The sequence below is a fragment of the Pelobates fuscus genome, chromosome 2 (genome assembly GCF_036172605.1).
Source record: "Pelobates fuscus isolate aPelFus1 chromosome 2, aPelFus1.pri, whole genome shotgun sequence".
Classification (NCBI taxonomy): Eukaryota; Metazoa; Chordata; class Amphibia; order Anura; family Pelobatidae; genus Pelobates; species Pelobates fuscus.
The window spans coordinates 102,194,046-102,216,495 of NC_086318.1; the positions used below are offsets into that span (position 1 = coordinate 102,194,046).

Consider the following 22,450-nt stretch of genomic DNA (forward strand, 5'->3'; position numbering starts at 1 on the left):
CAAATATGGGGATTCAGTTTCATCATTTGGCCATATTGAGTTGTGAGGTGTGACAAATCTTGCCACCTCCATCTGAATGAACTGAACACCATGAGAGAGCATACATAGAGATCTGTGCATGTTTAAAGGACAGCCGTCACTTCAAAAGTATTTATTTTTTGTGTTCTTTATTTTTGAAGTGTAGTAAAATATACACAGAGTGATAGTGACATCATGGTGTGGCTGCAAAATGATTGAATACAGGCTTAGAGTCAAAGCACACAATGTATACATTATTAATAATACTATAACTGGAAATAAGGACAAACAACCTATGTGTAAGTGTAATAAAATGCTTGGCTGACTACTCCACATAACAGGTTTGTAACAGAAAATATGTTTCAGCCAATTCCTCTCAAATGCTTCAGGCGGTAAATTATCTCTGCTCACGTCCATAAGCAGCCTAATGGTGTTTTCATCGCCTCCCGGTTGCATCTGAGAATCCCCCAGACTGCAAGCAAGGGTCAGCATAACAGCACACACCTTCGCTCCATGCCGATGCCTGATCTCAATTGCCCCCTGCAACCCCAGCTGCAAGGGTGGGGCGGGGGGAGGGGAAGAAGGCGAGGGGCCCTGCAAAACTCCCACTCTGGAAACGGCCTCACAGGGTTGTTGACAGCTGATGGGCCTTACGTCCTTCCTGGCTCTCAGCCCAGTAGAACACAATGTCGGAACACTTCTGGAGACCTCCGCTGTCACAGGTGAGGTGAGTGGTTGAGCTTTCCAACTGGATTCAATCTGTCTCCAAAATGCTGCACATAGAACATCAAAGGCGGCACAAAAATTAGATTCCAAGTGTGGGCTCAAGCGCTCCATCAGAGTGGCGGCCATCTTAGGCATGCCAAGAGGTCTCGGCTTGTCAGGGTGAGTAGAGGCTATTCAGCCTTATATGTTCCAGTAGCTTTTCCATGGTGGGGACCGGGATATCCCCCACCGGTCAAGAGGGGGGGAAATGGGGCTGTAAATGTGAGATTCACAAACACCGATAGTTCCAGATCGAGAGTTTGTCTGCTTCTCCCTTCCACAGAACCCTTAGAGCGGATAGGCTTTGCTTTAGGACAGTTCTTAGTTACAGGCAATGAGGTGGCACTGCATTCTTGCTCCGGTGTGCTCCCTGAGTAGGTGATCGGTGAGCAACCTCCAAAAGTGTAATCCCCTCTGTAGGTCACATTTTACAGGCTGCACGTGGGGAGCACATTTCATGCACTGTCTGCCATGCTGGCCAGGCCCTGCCCCCTCCTTCCAAAAGTATTTTTAAAATAATAATCCTTTCATCAAGTTTTGAAAAGGAAATGAATTCTTCAGCAAAATACACTTTAACTCTGTATACTTTGTAAAAAAATAACAGCCATCGCAGGACGTGAAATAGAGAGGATTATAAGTATGCCACGTTTGGCATGTAAAATAAAACTATTTAAATGAAGCTGCTAAATTAAGTTTAGGATACTGTTTGGTTTATTAAAAATGAAATGAGTTTAGTATAATCAGATTTTCGTTTGCCCAGGGTTTATATTCTCCAACTAATTTTTCTAAAGCTTTGACAATGCTTTTGTACCTACAGGGGTAATACACATTTTAACACTAAGTATTACAAAGAGAAATAATCGCACTAATTATAGATTAGTTTTGAGTACTGGTAACAAAAAGAAATTGTCCGTAATATATATCACTAAAACTGGTGTAGCTTTAAATATAGTAATGCTGGAAAATTATTGCACAAAGGGAAAATATCAAAGATTAATTTTGATACATTTTGGAATAATTTAGTGCCAAAGATTTTGGAAAATATAATCCACAACATATTATATAAAATGCATTGGACATTGAATTAATGTCCATTGAGGTTTGTGAATGGGGTCATATGAATATGAAATATGAATATGTGTATCACAGAATACTGCAAATAAGATTGATGTGTTTACAGCTACTCTGACTTGTTATAGAGAGACACAGAATATGCTAGGCTTAAAAAAAATAATAAGAAAGTATTGTAAATTATTCATATAATTGCAGTGAATTTAAATAAATTTGTTAATGTAATGTACTAGTAATCCGATGGAATTTATGTGAAATTATTATTATTGTTGAATAAATAAAACCTGCATTTTATAAGCATGAGTATTTTTTCAAAGATATAACTTTATGTAAGTTTACATTGCTTTTGGGTGTTTTTGTGTCTTTTAGTGTTATGGGCAAATGCAAATATTGTATTTCTCAAACTGTGTACTTTGTCTTTAAGAGATATTGCAAACTGACAAGGTGTTAGAAATGGAACATATTGTTTTCCATACATGTTTCTTTAAGCAATAACCTTTTACCTACTTTCAGTGCATAATATGTTTATGCCATTTTGTCCCAGACGAAATACAATAACAATAATGCGTAAACAAGCTTCAAGGCTATGCTACGACTCTTTCCGTACATAATATACTGCGGTAACCATAAATAGATAAAGATGTTCAGACTTTAAGATGCCATCTTGTCCTAAGTCAGGGAATTTCCCATGATGTGTGCACCCTTACGTTTTAGTTATGGCCTTGTATTTTTGCCAAGTTAAGGGAGGTCCCTAGAATGAACAAAAAAAAAGTGTTACTTTTTCATATATGAACTACGATAACCCTAAAATGAAGACACCTAAGGTATAAATAGGTGTACTTTTAAATATTAGAGAACACAGAGAAGAGAGATTTGGAGGCAGACGTTGCTCCATCTTAGAATGACAGAGAGGTTGACATGATGACATGTTCAGGAGGGTATGTTAATCTATTAATGATATTGCAAGCATATTTAATTTTATAAACTCTGCTCTAAATTATTGTACTGGATTTTATATGTCTAAATTTATATTTAATAAAATATCTAAAAGACAAAACGTTATTGCTTCCAAGACAATCCTTATTTTATATTGTATTCTCAATTATTTATACATTAAATAGAGGATTTCTTACTAACTATATAACATTATGGCTAAAGATATCTGTATGGTTAGCCCTGCACAGTTCTATGCTTTAAGGTGTTTTAGTGGTAAATAAAGGAACCAGCTGCGGTTACATTAGTAACTTTACCTTTAATGAGCACTTTCCATAAATGTTCAACCTCCATCATTTGACATTTTCAGATTTTGTGTTTGCACCAGGAATTAATGTAAAAACTCATATAGCATTGAATATACAAGTTAAGTGATAAGTGATATATTCACTTTAAATTAATTTAGGAGTTATGATAATATTCATCATCTCTCATCTAGCTGTTCTGATTGGAAGTGTGAGGGTGTTACATACTGTTACATACTGTAACACCCACCCCTGTCCATCCTTCTGATACGATTGCACATGCTTGGGAATGCTGCCCCAAACAGGTAAATCTTCCTCTCATGGTACCGACTTCTGCCTTAAAACAGAGTGACATCAGAATGATGCCCCTCTAGGAAGAGCTGCAATTCATGTGATGGAGAACTGGAAAACTGCTTGAAGGAAGGTTCTCCTGCTCTCCTCTGTCACTTAAGTCTTGACATAGAGGGCTATAATGACTTTGTCAGGATTATTCACTAAACACCAGATTTTGTCAGAATGGACAAATTCCAGTGAAATTAACTGAATTCCGACCACACTGGCAATTCGCACATATGTTAAAGTCAAATTCCCTCTTTCCAATTTAAAGCACTAGAATCGATCATTTATCAATGACCCCATGGCGACCGACTGTTTCCAATGCATCTGGTAAGATGCATATTCACAAATTATCATTCGCTTGCTTTTTGCTAATTAATTGATAATTTGAATTACTATTTGCCCTGGAAGCAGATAGCTATCAAATAGACAAGAAAACCTAGGCGGTATTAGATAATTATGTGGCGGCTAGCCACCAAAATAAATAGCTTATGGAGATCAATAACACCCCAATATTACTATAGTGGAGGTATTGTACATCCATGAGACAGGTAGGGGCATGTTTCCTAAATGTTTAAAACTAGTATCTGGGTAGTCATTGCTGTGCATTCACTAGAAAATGCACCATTCCAAAGCCCCCCGTACTCCTATTGGCAATGGATGGGACCCTAATATTAATAGTGGGAGATCCTAGTGTCGATCAACTACCCCTCACCCCCCCCCCCCCCACCCACAGGCTACGAGAGGGGCTCTAATGTTTTATCTTTTTTGCTGTCAGAGAACTCTAATTGGTTGGCTTATTATCCAATTTGTTCTCGCTTAGCGATAGCTAAGATAGTGTGGAAAAGCCTATATAAGGGCATTCAGCGGAAAGCTCTCTACGGTTGAAGATGGAATTTTTTTTATTGTGGTGCAGTTTTGACTTTTTCTGGCAGTTTTTTATTTTTAATTGGGTTTTATTTTTTTTCAACAGGTATTAGTTTAATTGCCCCCTCACTATTATTAGGGGGATTAGTAGGGTAATTTCATACAATAGCTACCAGGAGGGCCAGGGGCATGATACTATTTAGGGCCAATGGGTAATTAATTATGGCCCCAACCTGCTGCCCTTTAGGTCCTTCCCTTTATTACTACTATTAGGGCCCTCACCAATCCCCATGGGTGGGGGCCAGAGAGACATTAGGTGTTCTCCCTTATACTATTAATGTTAAGGACCCCATCTGTCACCAATGTGTGGGGGCAAAGGCAGAAACTAGGACCTCTCCCATGAATATAAGTGTAGCCCTCACTTGATGCACATGGGTGGATCCCTGTGTGGCCTTTTCTAGCTGCTGGGTGGCAATGGCTACCTTTTCGCTAGTTTTAAATATTTTGGAGACATGCTGCCACCTGCAATTAAGAGGTTAAACTAACATAGAACAAAAGTCCACCTCTAATCTTAACCAGTCATGCAACTCCTTCTTTCCACTTATACGAAGGGGCATAGACACTTAACACACTGAAATGTCAATCAAAACAATACATATGCGTGATTGGCTTACATGTGAGTTATATTTTTTCAACTTGCTTTAAAAGAGGGGGAGATATAAGAAATATACTGGGTAAATCTGAAATGGAGTGGGTGTAACGGAACCTTCAGTTAATGGACGCTTCCTAGCTTGCGCCGAGGACCACAAGCACCGCACCGGACACCACAACCACTGCAGACTCCACAATCACCGTAGCTTAACTGGAGTCTCGCCGTCTTCTGTCCACCCTGGATCAGCTTCTGTCCTCAAGGACCGTGTGGGAAGACCTCTCCTCCAGGAGAGCATATCAGGAACAAGCTCTTAAAAGAGCTGAGTGATTAAAGCTCAGGGGAGTATGCAGAGCATAGCAATCCCCAGTGTGATATAGCAGTTCCCTCCAATAACGAGACAAGGCTACGTATTGAGGGTCAAGAAGATCTGTTTTATTTGGCACCAAAGGGCCTTCATTTATGCAGGTTTTCCCTACATAGGACCACCCACAGGGTTTTACAGAACAACCAATACCACACGCACATTTCAGAAAACACTCCCAGCAATTATACACAAAATCCTCCCCTCTGCCTGTGATATAATTATGGTACACAATGGGTTAACATAATTATCACGAGCAGGAAAAATACAGTTTTTATACATGTACTATAACTTTAAAAATTACATATTCAGAATCAGCACACTTTAAACATAAACACTCTCAAAAATCAGACAAATCCATCCAGTAAATAAAAAGTTAGCTGGGAGTCCTTTATGACCGACCGCAAGCACATTTTCCTGCCCAAAACAGTTTCATAGATTTGGGCTGTGCGGTCGGTCTATTTTACACAGAAAAATGACTAAGTCCCATTTGAATGCACGAACGGGGCCGTTCGTGCATTTAGCTTAGTATAGCAGTGAGTTCAAACTGCCGAACGGGACTTAGTCTCTGCAGCTGAAAACGGAGTGTAGGTGAAGTTAAGGGTCAGTTCCATGGATTTGGCTACACATACCGCTGACCTCGCTCGAATAAACAAAGATTGCTGCCGCCACGTGTTCGTTTGTCGAATGGTGGCCACTTCGACTACTTCGGCACTTCGGCTGCATCCGAAGTGCCAATTTAAAGCTGCAGAACTGCTCCAATACAATTTAAAGGGGCAGCAAGAGTATTTTAAAATCCAATCTGCTAAAATAGTCTTTAACAGGCAATATCTTCCAGGGGCCATAGTCTTAAAGGGGCATTGTTCACCAAAGTCACAATGTGCCCTCAGACGGTTCTTAAAGGGCCATACACAGTCCAATAAAAGTCCATAAGCCCAAATGCTGGTTTAAGAGGTACAATCTCACAGGGGCCATAGTCGTAGGGGAGGAGGCAGGCAAGCAGGCCTCTCCAGGACAAAGTGGCGAAGTGCACTTCGTCACAGTGGGTATACCATTTACAGACGTTAGCACCTTATGGTCTATATGGGGATTTTTATCTTTTTATTTACATAGGATTTTAGCTTTGTATGAAAGTATTAATCTTAATGCACCCTATATAATTATTGTAATTTGACCCATTATAACCTCCCCCTTCCCATCAAAACATGGCCGCCGCTGTTCATCATGTTACACCCAATTAGAAGGAGCGGTATTCTTATTCCATAGAGAGTAGGTGGCCAGCCTCTGTTTTGTGACGTCGGCAATTGGACTGTGTCCGCCGATGTCCAGCTGGCCACTCGCCTTATTGCTGATATAGGCAGGTAAGCCATGCCCGCCGTCGTCATTTCCGGCAGTTAAGCCACTTCCCTTTATGTCTATATCGGCTGATAAGTTACACCCGCCGATGTCTAGCTTTTACTACAACCCCCAAGACACCTTGCAGCATACTATTGTGATGCGCAAAGCATGCGTGTCATGTGCTTCAGCAATATATGCCAAAATGTACTTATTTAACCCTCGTTTTATCACAATTTTTAAACATCCATGTGTTTTATAAGGATATTATTGTATAGGGATGCTTTTAAAGTTATTTTTATCGTCTAATTAAAAACTGTTTTCTGAGTGGATGCTGTAATTTTGGCGCCAATTTTTATTTGTTTTATACCTATATAAGCTCTTCCTTAGCCAGCATGTATGTTTTACTCCATTTGAAGAAGCCATTCAGGCGAAACGCGTTGTGGATGTTAATTATTTTGATTTTAATTAATAAAGAGATTTTTGGTCACTGCAATAGCATTTTGTGCCAATTATCCTTTTATTTTATATTTTATTTTTACATACAACCTGGCATTTATATATCTTATCTTCTACTCCAAAGAATCCGTGGTGGGTAACGCTGTTACCATAGAGCAGTGAGCCTGCTCTATCTTTGCGAGTACATTTTTATCACATTGTAATACTCATATGTATTTTATTGAGAACACTACTGTTGCCTTTTTATTTCCTTTTCCATGAGCTCTGGTTCCTTACTACACCGAAGACACTCACATGATATCCCTTAAGTGGGGATTGTACCACTGTACGCAAGATATGCTAGAGTTAAATATCATCATCTTACCCTGCTTATTATTTTTACACATTACACTATTGAATTTTTCTACCTCTTATCTCTCCATATGTTATGAACACCTGAGAAAATTGGAGCTAAATCATTCTCTCCGACCTTAAGAATATCTCCACTCTACATCATACTCTAAGAGGGGTATTTCTTTATGTGAAACACTCTACCCCCTTGATTGGAACTATTTTTTTTTTTTTTACTTTTAGACTCACTTATTGTTCTTGTATATATTTGCGTGGCGCAGCACTCCCTTTTTTTGTATTTTTCATCCAAGTCTCACCCTGTCTACTTCTATGTAATATTTCCGACTCTCTAAATACAAAGAGAATTTTGCACTTAAGGGGTTAAACTAATGTAGAACAAAAGTCCACATATAAAGACACTTAACACATTGAAATGTCAATCAAAACAGTACATATGGGTGATTGGCTTTCATGTCTACACATGCCCTAAATCTGATACAGAGTTATATTTTCTTACCTTGGTTTGATATATAATATTTTTTATTCTTTCCCGTGGAATCATATTATAAATAAATTGGATTTTATTTTCACCTTCAACTGGAAAATCAAGAAGTATTTAAATAAATGAAATGGATTGTGTCTATCCTTGCAGCAACCAATAAACATTAAATTGCGCATGCTTTTTAAAATTGTTCTCGTGTAATATTTACATGACGAGGAAAACTGAAATTTGGAAGACGGCAGAACTCTGTCAGGTCAGATGGAAAAGCTTTATATTGAACAATCTTGTGTGTGGCTTGGAGAGTGTCCGTTTAAAGCGGGCAATGACAATGCACTACTTAGCATAGCTTTCACTGTGTATGTAAATCCATTTATGCTGATGGCACTATTTTTCAGACAGCGAGGCTAATGCATCAATACATAAAATGATAACACCAGAATGATTTCCCCTTCCACTCCATTAAATGCTGAATGATTTGCTGTCATTTACATGTGTTAAGTGTATCTTCCTACTTTGCATTCTTTTTATCACACTCTATATTTAATAGTTGCCACTGGAAAGTTTACTGGATGAAATACTATATTAGCTTGCTAACACGAATTGGGTTCCTTTATTTTAATCCAATTAAATGCTGTTATATTCTACTGTGAGCTGTTTGGGGGAGGGAGGGGTCGTCCACTGTTTAGACACCCTCCATCCAGTATTGGAGTATGCTGATTACTGATATGACTTCACATGTGCAACAAACTCAAAGTAGTCATAAAAAATACGTATAACACACACTTTTTCTCCCTGAAAATAGGGGGGAAATGATGGGTGCGTGTTATACGCCGATATACCATATTTAATTACCTGTCTTGAAGCGTGGGCCGGTGTTCAGCGCGCACCGTGGTACTGGAACTTCAATTTCAGGTTCCGGTTTCCGGCGGGACTGAAAGGAAGTGTGCACACCACGCTTCAAGACAGGTAAGTAATTATGGGACAAGGGGAGGGAAAGGGGGGGACACTATGGGTGGGGGAACACTATGGGAGGGGGTGGAGAATACTATGGGAGGGGGGAGAATACTATGGAAAGGGGGGAACACTATGGGATGAGGGGGGGGACACTATGGGAGGGGGGGAGAATACTATGGAAAGGGGGGAACACTATGGGATGAGGGGGGTAACACTATGGGAGGGGGTGGAGAATACTATGGGAGGGGGTGGAGAATACTATGGAAAGGGGGGGACACTATGGGATGAGGGGGGGAATACTATGGGAGGGGGGGAGATTTCCTGGAATTTCCTTCTTAAAATGAGGTGCGTGTTATACGCCGATAAATACGGTAATTTATGTATTTGTTTTTAGTGACAGATATTCAGGCTGATCTGTATGTTTTACTTAATAACCCAATTTAAAGGCTGATCTCCACATTTGCAGGATTTTTATAATGGTAATAAGATGGAAGAAGCGTATTGCCTCTTACGCTTCTAAAATTACCCCTGAATCAAAAGAGGAGAGTTCAGAACTAAATGCAAACAAAATATTGGCTAATGGCTAATAACAGTGCATGCTTTCAGCAGTCATAATTACATAATACACATTGCAACCCACTGCACTTCCTTCAGTTCCCCCCACCCATGTGTAGGGGATGGAGGAGATTCCAATACCTGAGCAGCAGACTTGCTTGAGGCTACACTGTACTCTGAGCAGGAGGTGTTGTTTTCCCAACAATGTTTTAGAGCGATTCTCTTACATCCCAGACATGTTATAGCTGGAGTGCCTTGACAACTAGGGTTATCAATCTGGAGAACACCAGAGATCCATGACCGTCTTCATATGTTACATTCTGTTCTCTCTCTGCTAGGGATTTTGCATTTAGGAAGTTGTTTTCTAAAGTTGTTTACAATCCCACCATTGCATGGGCTTGGTTACATATTCCATTTTCATATGCTAGAAAGTAATTTATAAAATAAATTCTTACCTGAGTATTTCTTTTCATTAATCATCTTCCAACAGTCATATTTTGACTGTAAATTTGAGCAGGATCCTTTTTGTTTTTTTAAATTTTTTTATTTGTATTTTTTTGTGTGCAGGTGAGTACATAACAGTAACAGATGTCACAACAGTGTACTTGTATATAGACAGGTAAAACAGTGCCATGGATAAATGCACATTTTATGTTTTATGAAATTGCTGACATGTCTCAGAGGCGAGCAGTTTGTATTCAAGGTCAGAGAGACAGGCATATGGTTTTATAGTAAGGTGATGTAAGTGAAATATGCATGACAAACCTTAAAAAATTACATTGAATAACATGGTATGAGGGTGTACACGAAGTGTGGCACAGATTAGGTTTGAACCCATGCTTTTAACTGCAAAGAAAATGCCTCCATGTGTATTATAACAGAAAAAATATATAACATTCTAGCAAAACATCTTATAGCGGTTCCAAGCCAGGTGCATCCTAAGAGGTCATTGTCTTGGTAAGAGAGTGTAACGGTGGGGTATGCCCTCTCGTATGTCCCCTGGTGTGATGCGTGTGGTATGCTTGTAGTTTATAAATCCTGACAGCGTTGCCTGCAGCATCCTTTTTAATTATATCAAGGGAGAAGCATTTAAAAAAAAAAAAAATATATATATATATATATATATATATATATATATATATACTGAACAAAATTATAAAGGCAACAATTTTGTTTTTGCCCCCATTTTTCATGAGCTGAACTCGAAGATCTAAGACTTTTTTATGTACACAAAGGGCCTATTTCTCTCAAATATTGTTCACAAATCTGTCTAAAGTGAGCACTTCTCCTTTGCCTAGATAATTCACCCACCTCACAGGTGTGGCATATCAAGATGCTGATTAGACTGCATGATTATTGCACAGGTGTGCCTTAGGCTGGCCACAAAGAAAGGCCACTCTAAAATGTGACATGCACACCCTCTCAGATATATATACATTGACATACATACACACTCACTGATTTGACAGACTGACAAACCCACAATCACTCTGGCACACACTAACTGACAGACACACACACATACTAACAGACACTCACTCACGGACATACACTTATAGACATACACACACACTAACAGACAAACTCACTCATATATACACACACATTCAGTGACAGGCAAACATACTCACTCACTGACAAACAGACTAAATCACTCACTGACAGACACCCATACTCACAGACATACACCCTGTTCCAAATTATTAAGATTAAATATTTTGTTTTTCAGTTTAACTCATGGATGGCATTGTGTCTCAGGGCTCTTTTGATCACTGAAAACAATCTTGGACACCTGTAAAAATTAGATTGCCAGGTGAGCCCAATTTAAGGAAAAACTACTAAAGCAGGTATTCCACATTATTAAGCAGAGCACCATTTTAATGCAATATGGGGAAGAAAAAGGATCTCTCTGCTGCCGAAAAGAGTGAACTAGTTCAATGCCTTGGACGAGGTATGAAAACATTAGATATTTCACGAAAACCTAAGCGTGATCATCGCACTATTAAGAGATTTGTGGCTGATTCAGAGCACAGACGGGTTCGTGCAGATAAAGGCACATTGAGGAAGATTTCTGCCAGATCCATGCATCGGATCAAGAGAGTAGCTACTAAAATACCATTACATAGCAGCAAACAGATATTTGAAGCTGCTGGTGCCTCTCGAGTCCCACGGACATCAAGGTGTAGAGTCCTCTAGAGTCTTGCAACTGTGCATAAACCTTCTATTCGGCCACCACTAACCAATGCTCACAAGCAGAAATGGCTGCATTGGGCAGAAAAATACATGAAGACTAATTTTCAAACAGTCCTGTTCACTGATGAGTGCCGTGCAACCCTGCATGGTCCAGATGGATGTAGTAGTGGATGGTTGGTGGACGGCCACCCTGTTCCAACAAGGCTGCGACGTCAGCAAGGCGGTGGTGGAGTCATGTTTTGGGCTGGAATCATGGGAAGAGAGCTGGTCGGCCCCTTTAGGGTCCCCGAAGGTGTAAAGATGACCTCTGCAAAGTATGTGGAGTTTCTGACTGACCACTTTCTTCCCTGGTACAGAAGGAAGAACTATGCTTTCCGTAATTAAATCATCTTCATGCATGACAATGCACCATCTCATGCTGCAAAGAATACCTCTGCATCAATGGGGATAAAAGGAGAGAAAGTCATGGTGTGGCCTCCATCCTCCCCTGACCTCAATCCTATTGAGAACCTTTGGAGCATCCTCAAGCAAAAGATCTATGAGGGTGGGAGGCAGTTTACATCCAAACAGCAGCTCTGGGAGGCTATTCTGACATCTTGCAAACAAATTCAAGCAGAAACTGTCCAAAAACTCACAAGTTCAGTGGATGCAAGACTGCTATCAAATAAGGGGTCCTATGTTAAAATGTAACGTAACCTGTTAAAATGTTTAAAAAGTTAAAATGTTGTTATAAGTTTGATTTCAGTAAATATGTTGCAAACACAACAAATGACAATTTTCAGTTCTTTACAACCTATAAAGTGTTTTGAAACTTACTGTGCGTAATAATTTGGAACAGTGCATTGTTTTAACAAAAATACTGTTATCATTAGGAGGTTTGTGCAATAAAATTTTAATTGTACTCTTAATAGTTGATAACATGAGAATTATGCTGTTATTTACATCAATTATTTAGGTAAATGAGAAAAATATAATTTGCATAATAATTTGGAAAAAGGTGTACACACATGCTCACAGACATACACTGACAGACACGCACACTCACTGACAGACACACACACATTCACTGACAGATACACACTCACCCACATGCACTCACTGACAGACACTCACAGCCTCACACACTCACAAATTTTTATTTTTTAATTAAAATCAACCCAGACTCCCTACCTTTGCCTTCAACCCAGCCTCCTATAACCATAGGTCCAGAGGGGCTGATGTCCCTGGGATCCAGTGTAGGTGCTGGCCTGAATTGCAGGTTCTGCAGGCTCCTGTGCTGCTCAGTTGGTGGGCAAGCAGGCGTCCGGTCAATGTTGGCGGCGAGGGAGCTGTGATCTTCCTGCTCACCTTCTTGCGCACCACTTAATGATGCGGGAGCCGGAGTGACGTCAGATTCCGGCTCTGGCGTCACCGCTGGGTGCGTGAGGAGCTGAGCAGGAAGGGCTCTGAGGATAGCGCTCCCTTGCCGCTCGCAATATTAGCGGCTTCCTGCCTCGGGGGGGGGAGGGGGACCCAAGCGGGGCAGCAGGCAAGCTCTTGGGCCCACTATGAAAGAGGCTGACGAGGCATCTGCCAGGGCGTGCTTGGGGGGGGGCTGCAGTTTTTGATGCCCCCCTGAAAGTGCCGTCTTGTCAGCCTTGCGGAAGATACAACCCTGTTGTAGTTGCTAATGAAATATGAGGATATTGCTTGGAGCGGATTTGGTATATGTGAGGCCTCCCAGAGCTTGCTGGAAATTCCTGACTAAATGGAGGATATTGCTTGGTGCGGATTTGAGGTTTGTGAGGTGTCTAGATAGGATAGCATAATCTACTCACCAAATCCACTTCATTAAGCTAAAGTTGTTTTAGTATTTAGAGTGTCCCTTTCATGTTAGGTTGTTTTCCTGTGTGTAATATCATTCACAGAGGCTGTGAATTTCCTATCTTATATACACAGCCCTTTTTGTCTTTATTTTTCATTATATTATTATTTTTTGTTTTTGTGAGTGAACATAAATGTCGGTCTTTTGAAGTTGTATTATACAATCAGGATAATATTTTGTATTTTTTTGGGGGGGGAGGGGGGGGGGAGTTTTATATTACTTTTATATTACTTTTCTTTTGGTTCTAAGCTTAACTCTTATTCTGAGTGTGAAAACTACAAAACAGAAGATAGCAGCAAATATGAAGATATCAGTTATCACAGGGAAAAGACCTTGAGGTATACAGCCTCGTAAAATATCTCAGCAATAAAACAGTGAGATCTACTGTGACTGGGCAACATTAAGGCATCCAAAAATCAGTTTAACACATCTGTTAATTGGCCTTTGCACTTAGATATCAAGACAAGTAGGGCATAGTTTGAAACGAATGTCTAGTGGAGAAATCAGACCTTATTTACACTGGTGAAATGTGCTGAAATGTTGCTGTCGCTGTCATATGTCTGAGCAGGTCAATCATTATGATAGATTAAGTAAAACAGGTTGATAAAGCAGATCAGTAGTTTTTTTTTTGCATAGTAGAATTGGCATTTAGCATTCTAACTCAGGGATAGGCAACCTTCGGCTCTCCAGATGTTTTGGACTACACCTCCCATGATGCTTTGCCAGCATTATGTGTGTAAGAGCATTATGGGGGATGTAGTCCACAACATCTGGAGAGCCAAAGGTTGCCTATCCCTGTCCTAACTGGATCCATAGAGTGATTCATTTTCTTTTCTAATATCATTTCAAAGTTATGGTTTTGTAAGTATAAGAACTACTTTACATCACGACTATTCTTCCATGTGCTTAATTAGTTTCTTGTGCCTAAAGCTCAAAATTTTCTCGATGCAGCTTGAATGTAGGTTGACTTCAGCCATCAATAAAGTTATAGATGAAGAAGTGATTTCAAATAAAACAAGGAAAGCTAATTAACAGAGGCCTCCAAGGTAATGGAGTCCCTGCATTCACATAGCAATAACTTGAAAATATAATTAAAATTTGTTTCTAATTAGAAATAATATTAATAAAATACGAAACATTTAAGAACTAACTTATTGATCATGATCAACCTTAGAAGAATGGTCTGAGAACCACTATTTAATCAAAAACACACTTGTGAACACAAATGAATGAACACAAACCAGTTATACACATTCACAAATACTTTAATAAATCTTTATCTAATGATATCTATATAATCTTAGTAATTTCATGGGTATGAAGTAAACATTGTGAATTCTATAAAAATGACCAATTTTACACATCTCCTATGTACAATTTCCAATGTAAATATGCTTAATTATTATAAAACATAGAATTAAAACTCTTAAAATATGAGCGAGAAATAAAACAATGTCAGATATAAAATAAAGAGAAGAAGCAGTTTGCAAGAGGGTGCATGTTACATGTTTAAGTGCTAGAAGTAAACACTGGTATCGCCCTGTGTAGAGAGCTATAGGGCATTAATACTACTGCCCGTATCCACCGGCAAGATGAAAATACACAAAGCACTTTACAAGAATAATGTTTTAAAATAAATTAAAATTACAATCTAAGTTTCAAATAGTCCATTTTGCTGTGTTGCTCTTCCCTTTTAATGACCAGGTCAGTTGGCGGCTTGAGGTGTGAATCCATTAAAAAAAATACCCCCCCCCCCATCCCAAAAACATAAAAATTATAATTAAAAAAAATAGCTTAGATCAAGAATCAGCTTTCCACGATGAGGTCTGTTGGACTGTATTTGCCCTACTGATTGATCGAAGAATGTATTGTTTCTCGGCTCCTTGATGCTTTGTTGGATCTTCTCGGTATGTCATCTTTCGTTTGTGGGGAAAAAAGAAAGAGTCTTAGTCTAGGATGATCAGTACATATTCATACTGGATTCATAGTAACAGTTACTTACATCCTAGTGACTCATCTGCCTGTGGTTCTACTTTACACAGTGAAAATATACTGTATGCTATATATCAGGCTGGACGGGTTATTCATTATAAAGATATAAAGAATGACAAAGTGATTATACAAGCTGTAACACAGTCTTTCTTAAATATTAGGTTGCCATCTGCCAGTTATGTCTTCTTAAGGGCAAAATCAACAATTGCTTCTATAACCTACCAGATCAGATTAACTATCTGACCATGTACTAAGTAAACAAGGATGGCTGCACAGGCAAACTGTTTTACTTATTGCTATGTCTCACAGAGGTTTATCACTTTAACACTGAATTGTAATGAATTAAAAACTGAACACAATATTTAGATCATTTCTTGTGAAGGGCATTCTCTAAAAACTGTTTGTTTTTTTCGGTCATATTCAAATTAGTGCACCCTTTCTTTCAATATTAGAAATGATTCCCCAAAGTGCATTTACATAACGATAATGGTGAAACCTGTATTAGGGGTAAATAATGCAATTTAAGGTTTCTGGAGACATCACAAGTTATGTGTTTTTCACATAAGAGTTCAGGGGCTAGGTTTCATAGCAATGAAATTGTATTGAAAAGAGTAGGGCTTTTTCTGTAACTCAGCATAATTGTAACAATTCGTGTGAAGTGGTCAGACTATAGGGACACTACAGGCACCCAGACAACGTCATCTAATTGAAATGGTTTGGGTGCAGTCCCAAGTCCCACTTAGTCCTGCAGTGTCCCAGTCCCACTTAGTCCTGCAATGTAAATCATTGCAGTTTTTGAGAACGATTACATTGCAGGACTAAGACTGCTTCTAGTGGCTGTCTACTAGAGGCACTTCCTGGTGCGACTTTTGGTCACATACTAACATACTAAGAAGGAACATTGACTGCAGATATAATACATTTAAAGTACAGTTAATGAAAAAGATACAAAGTGAGAAATGATAAAGGACAGGTATGAAACGAACAATGAACAGGTAAAGAAAACTAGACATACCAATTTTCCCTATAGCACCGAGTGAAATGTTAGACAAGGAAGAGGAGAAGCTGAACAAGCAAGGGTCACATGATAGCTGACAGAGAGAAGAGAAAGAAGGATGAGGTTCCCGGATTGATCAAAGCTGTAAATTTTACATTAAACGGACAGGGTCACAGCGTTACTCGGTCACTTCACACAGACCTTAACCAGGCACTAAATAGAGCTAGCTTGCTACTAGATTGCTGTTTGGTCAAGAATAAGAACTAAGCTCTTTACACATAATGTTAGAGTCAGGACAAGCACAGGTGTAATCCACTTCACTACATGTGTGCTGGGGGAAATATTTTTCAATTTACTAGCTCTGTGTGATGCCTGAGCAGAGCATGGATTATGTAATAATGTGGGAGAATAACAGTCAATGGGATGAGCAAGACAATGATGGAAAAACTGCGATGATGAAAGTTAAAAACCCAAAACATCCTGTGGATAGAAAAAAATAAGCTAGGGAGAATTAAAGTGCTACATCTTATGACTATCACTGCTCTTAACCCTTTTAGTGTTTGCAATGCGCAGCATAGACAGGTCCCCTTTAAGGAGGTAAGTTTATTTACAATGATATATAATGTACAAATTAACATGGGTTTTAATATAGCCTTATTTTTTACAATTTCCAAAGCTGTCCCTCCTTTAAAGGGGACATCTAGTCATCCTATACTGTTATTCCGTGACTGTGCATTGCAGAGCTCCTTGGCTGGAACATAGACAATACAGCACAATGATGGACAACTGTTGATATTACTGTTGTGACCCCCATTTCCCATGATCCCTTGCCGGCCTAACAGGAAACATAGGGGACAAAAGTTGAATTGCCATCTCTGATCTCGTAAATATGAGCCAATTTATTTGGGTTATAAAAGCTATAACCTGATTAAAGCAAGTGTTAGGATTTTTAATGCTATAAAAGAAACCACTGTAGTTTGCAAGGTATCCAAGCTAGGTAATAAATATTTTATTACAATGTAACATGCCTACTAGCCACACAGCATTTTGCTTTATTTTAACAAATTACATTGATTCCCCAAAGACAAGCAACATCCAGGGCCGCCATCAGGGGGTGACAACCATGATAGTTGTCACGGGCCCAGCGGCCCTGGGGGGCCCGGACTGCTCTGGCAGTCCCGGGCCCCACTAAACCCTCTCTGCACACATAGATAGCGAATATCGCGATCTATGTGTGCAGCCACGGGCCCCCCGGCTCCGAGTTACCGCAGAGGGGGCCCAGGCAGCACACAGCTTCTTCTCTTTTCTTCTAATAACTCTCGCGAGACCCAGTTGCCATGGCAACGCTCCGCGGGTCTCGCGAGAGTTATTGGAGGCAATGAGCTGAATGTGAAGAAGCTGTGTTCTGGGCCCCCCTCTCCGGTAACAGGGAGCCGGGGGCCCCTTCATGCCACCGGACCACCAGGGATAGAATCTCCCCCCTCCCTGGACACAGGTAAGAAGCAGGGAGGGGGGAGAAACATTTAATTAATTTAATGTAGAATTATAAAATTAATTTGAAAATGCCCCTTTCCCCACACCTCCCCCTCTGCAGATTGCACATTTACACACACACACACTGCATCCACTACACTGACACACACACTGCATCCACTACACTGACACACACTCTGCATACACTACACTGACACACACACTGCATCCACTACACTAACACACACACTGCATACACTACACTGACACACACACTGCATTCACTACACTGACACACACTCTGCATCCACTACACTGACACATTGCATTCACTACACTGACACACACACACACACTGCATTCACTACACTGACACACACACACTGCATCCACTACACTGACACACACACTGCATTCACTACACTGACACACACACTGCATCCATTACACTGACACACACACTGCATCCACTACACTGACACACACACTGCATCCATTACACTGACACACACACTGCATCCACTACACTGACACACACACTGCATCCATTACACTGACACACACACTGCATCCACTACACTGACACACACACTGCATCCACTACACTGACACACACACTGCATTCACTACACTGACACACACACACTGCATTCACTACACTGACACACACACACTGCATCCACTACACTGACACACACACACACACTGCATCCACTACACTGACACACACTCTGCATTCATTGCACTGACACACACACTGCATTCATTACACTTACACACACTGCATTCATTGCGGGGGGAGGCCAGCCGGACGGGAGGGGGGGGCAGACCTTGTGCTTTGTCAGGGGCCCCAAAATTTCTGGTGGCGGCCCTGGCAACATCTGTCATTGCAGCTGCTGCGATCTACTCCCACAAATCACAGCTGTATATCTGTGGTTGTATCCTACAGCCGCTGGAGGTTGCCAGCCTACTCATATTCTTAGAAAACGTACTGCACAGCTCACCGGCTCATTCATGACTTCAGAGAGCTCTGCCAGGATGTCTCTGTAATGGGATTTCATTTCCTCTTGATATTCCAGCTGATCCTCTTTTATAAGCCGCTCATTGACTTCCAGAGCAAGCCCGCAGGTTTCTGCAAATTGTCTGCAAAATAATTGGAATATTATCACTTTGTAGTTAAGGAGAGCCGCACAAACCCAACAGCTACCTCTGAGCCAGAACTAAAACGTTGCTGGGGTGTACTTACTAAACTGGGAAATATGGCTATTGACATTTTACACTACAAGAGCGCAATTGAAATAGTTTTTCCAGCTCAGCTATTGACATTTTCTTTAGCAGAACATTATATCCCATAGTTTAGCAGAGATAAATTACCACGCCTGCTCTCCAGCTGTCATTGAACTACAATTACCATAATCCTGGGATATGAAGACCAACAACAGCTGGAAGGCTAAGGAGGAGATCCCCAGGTATAATACAAGGAATACTGCCTCCCTGTACAATATCTGTATGGTACCATGTCTATAGGTTACATCCTTACTTGTTTTTTAATAAAACATTAAAATATACACAGATGAACTAGGCAAGGCTCTTTTAACATGTCAGTTCATACATTTTATTGCCCCTAAAATGGTTAATAAATCCACTGTTTACAAAAAAAAAAAAATCAAACAGAAAGCAATTAGTAACCTGAATATTTCTTTAAGGTGCTTCACTTGACTCTCTGGGTAATTGTTTGCATTTGTCTCTGTTAAGAAAGCTCTTGCATATGCCATAGGCCCAGCATTTACCTGTAATATACAATATATGTCAACAGAGGAAGGTTCATTTACAGTAGGTGCAAGATAATCAATTAATATTCTCTGTGGAATGCATATCCTATCAGTCTTAGCCTGGCTGTATAAGGATAATGGTTATGGTAGGCATAATAAAGGCAGATAATCATAGTGAACTACTCATTTTTATATGTCCCCCGTAAAGGGACATGCACCATATAATTTATTTATTTTTTTTACCCAGCCAGAAAATACTTTTAAACAAAATAAACAAAGAAAAATGTTGAAAAAGTATGTAATAAGCGTTTATACACTTGATATAAACATGGTCAGATTGTATTATTGGTCACCCCTCTTAGCTAGGGGAGTAGTTTCATCCCCCTTACTCATCAAGCCGATGTTCAGACCAGTCCACTAATGATAGAAACAGGGGATCATTGTGCAGCAACAGGAGAGAGAAAGCCGACACCGTAGTCTGCTCTGCATGATCGCACTGATCAGACTCCCTCTTCTCCCCCTGTCAGGATGTTTCAAGTTGAAGCAATCTTCCAACTGCATACTGTGTAAATCTATCAGTTATGCCCAATGTACTTTTCCAGCATTCCTAGGGATAACACACTGATTGGTTAGATCAGTGTCCCCCCTGGAGTGCATGTGGAAAGAAGAAGCAGATATGAAAATCATATTTACCTGCTTTTCTTTCTGCTTGCAAACTGTCTCATTCAAAACTAAATATTTGTAATCTTTTTAATGATATAGTGATGCAAGTCCCTTTAAAGGGATACTATAAGTGCCAGGAATACAAAGCTGTTTTCCTGGCACAATATCTCCCTCTGCCTCCCTCCTCTGTAGCCCCCCCCCCCCCCCCCTCCCCACCTGGCAAATAAAGGGTTATAACTCCTTTATTTACTTACCTTATCCAAGAAACAATGTCCCTCTGCTCTGGGTCACGGATCCGCCTCCTACAACGTCATGCGATGAGTGGGCGCTAATTCGCCTGCAAGGCAAGTGCCTCATGCAGGGACACTGCACCCAGACCACTTCACTGAGCTGAAGTTATCTGCGTGTCTATAGTGGCCCTTTAAGCAGATTCAGGGACCTTACTGCTGAACTGTAACATCCATTAGTTACAAGTGGTGGAGGAAGAGAGGACCAGCAAGTCATTAGTACTGGGAGCCATAAATATAATATACCTCCTTAAACGGTACACCAAAACTATGCAAACCTCAAAGGGACTGTAAACTTAGAAGGCCTGCACTGCATATGTCATTGCCTCACTTTTGACAGTGTCCCTACCTATTGTGTGCAACTTGAAAAATGACAAAGGCTGTGACAAACATAGACAACATTACATAGTCCACACCTTACTTATACAGTAAGCTTTGTTTGTATCAAAATAAATAGTCACGATTAAAACATTGTGGGATTAATTTACCAAATAATTAATGGAAATTAATGCAAACTACATGTTCTACATTTAATAACAAACAACATAGCAAAGAATATTGCCAAGTTAGGATATTCAAAATTGTTTGCGTTTATTTTTGCTTCACCACAGTTCACTATTTTTTATCTGTTTAAATTCATTTACCACATTTGTACTGGTTTCAAATGAGAGCACATGGCATCCAAGACTTTTTAAAAGAAGACAGTTTGTACACAACTTACTTTAACACTCACGCTCCCTTGAAGCTTAAGTTGAAGCCTAATCATATCTACTCCTTCCATTGTGCAGAGTTCCTTAAGTTCTGAAACCTTTTTCGACATCTCATCTATTGCGACTTCAATGGGGTTCAGTTCCGTGCTTGTCTGTTTAACAACTTGTATCCTTTTCTTCACATAAGGAAAAGAATGACTTGCTGTATGAAACAAAATTATTCATTGTTGTATTGCTGTATGAATTTAAATTTCCAAAATATATTTCATTTTTGCTTTCATTGTTTAAATTGTATTCGTCTTTGTGAATTTCATATTTAAGTTCAAAATATCTGAATTGGAAACATTTTCCAAGTCAGCTATGCTTTCCATTATTTTATTTTGGTATTTTGGTCAAAAATTTGAAATCACATTGGATTCCTGACATTTAAATAACCATGTGTGTATTTTGCTGTTAGCTAGCATTGTTAAATACCTAATATGTTTAGGATCTAACTTAATTAAACCGGTCCTTAGAATGGCTGGGTTAATAGGTATATAAGAAAAGAATAGCCTAACAAGTAGGGCCGGCGCTACCATAAGGCGGCCCAGGCGGCCGCCTTAGGGCGCACCGGCCCTGGGGGCGCAAAATCAGGCTGACCGGAAGGAGGGAAGCGCACTGCGCTCCCCTCCAACCGACGACCTATTGTAGCGTGGCCGAGCGCCCGGTTCTGCGGGCGCGCAAGGGAGCACTCTCCCATGTGTGCTTCCTCTTCAGCTCCCTCGCGCGCCGCATACTGATACCGGAGCCGGAAGATGACGTCATCTTCCGGCGCCGGCATCCCTACGCGGTGCGCGAGGGAGCTGAAGAGGAAGCACACATGGGAGAGTGCTCCCTCGCGCCCGCCCGGGAGCCAGTCAGCAAGTCAGCCAGCCAGCTAGCCAGCCAGCCAGCCAGGGAGGGAGCCAGCCAGCCCAGGAGCCCAGCAGCACCACTGGACCCCAGGGAATCCCTTCAGCACTCCAAAAAGGTGAGGAGGCTGAGGGATTAAATAAAAAAAAAAAACATGTGTTAGTG

The 22,450-nt window shown here is 40.4% G+C and overlaps 1 protein-coding gene across 5 annotated transcripts in view; it reads right to left on the minus strand.

Annotated features, from left to right (window-relative positions):
- Positions 1-14,830: 14,830 nt before the first annotated feature.
- Positions 14,831-22,450, minus strand: part of DOCK10 (dedicator of cytokinesis 10) — a 218,702-nt gene continuing 211,082 nt past the window's right edge. For 3 of the 5 annotated variants that reach the window (XM_063442509.1, XM_063442512.1, XM_063442508.1), the window contains 5 exons: positions 21,406-21,596; positions 19,652-19,752; positions 18,967-19,105; positions 16,508-16,583; positions 14,831-15,416 (listed from right to left, as the gene is read on the minus strand). In XM_063442509.1, the coding sequence (XP_063298579.1) occupies positions 15,346-15,416; positions 16,508-16,583; positions 18,967-19,105; positions 19,652-19,752; positions 21,406-21,596 (578 nt within the window). In that variant the 3' untranslated portion in view covers positions 14,831-15,345. The remainder of the gene's footprint in view (positions 15,417-16,507; positions 16,584-18,966; positions 19,106-19,651; positions 19,753-21,405; positions 21,597-22,450) is intronic. The other 2 variants (XM_063442511.1, XM_063442510.1) reach the window with 1 other exon arrangement.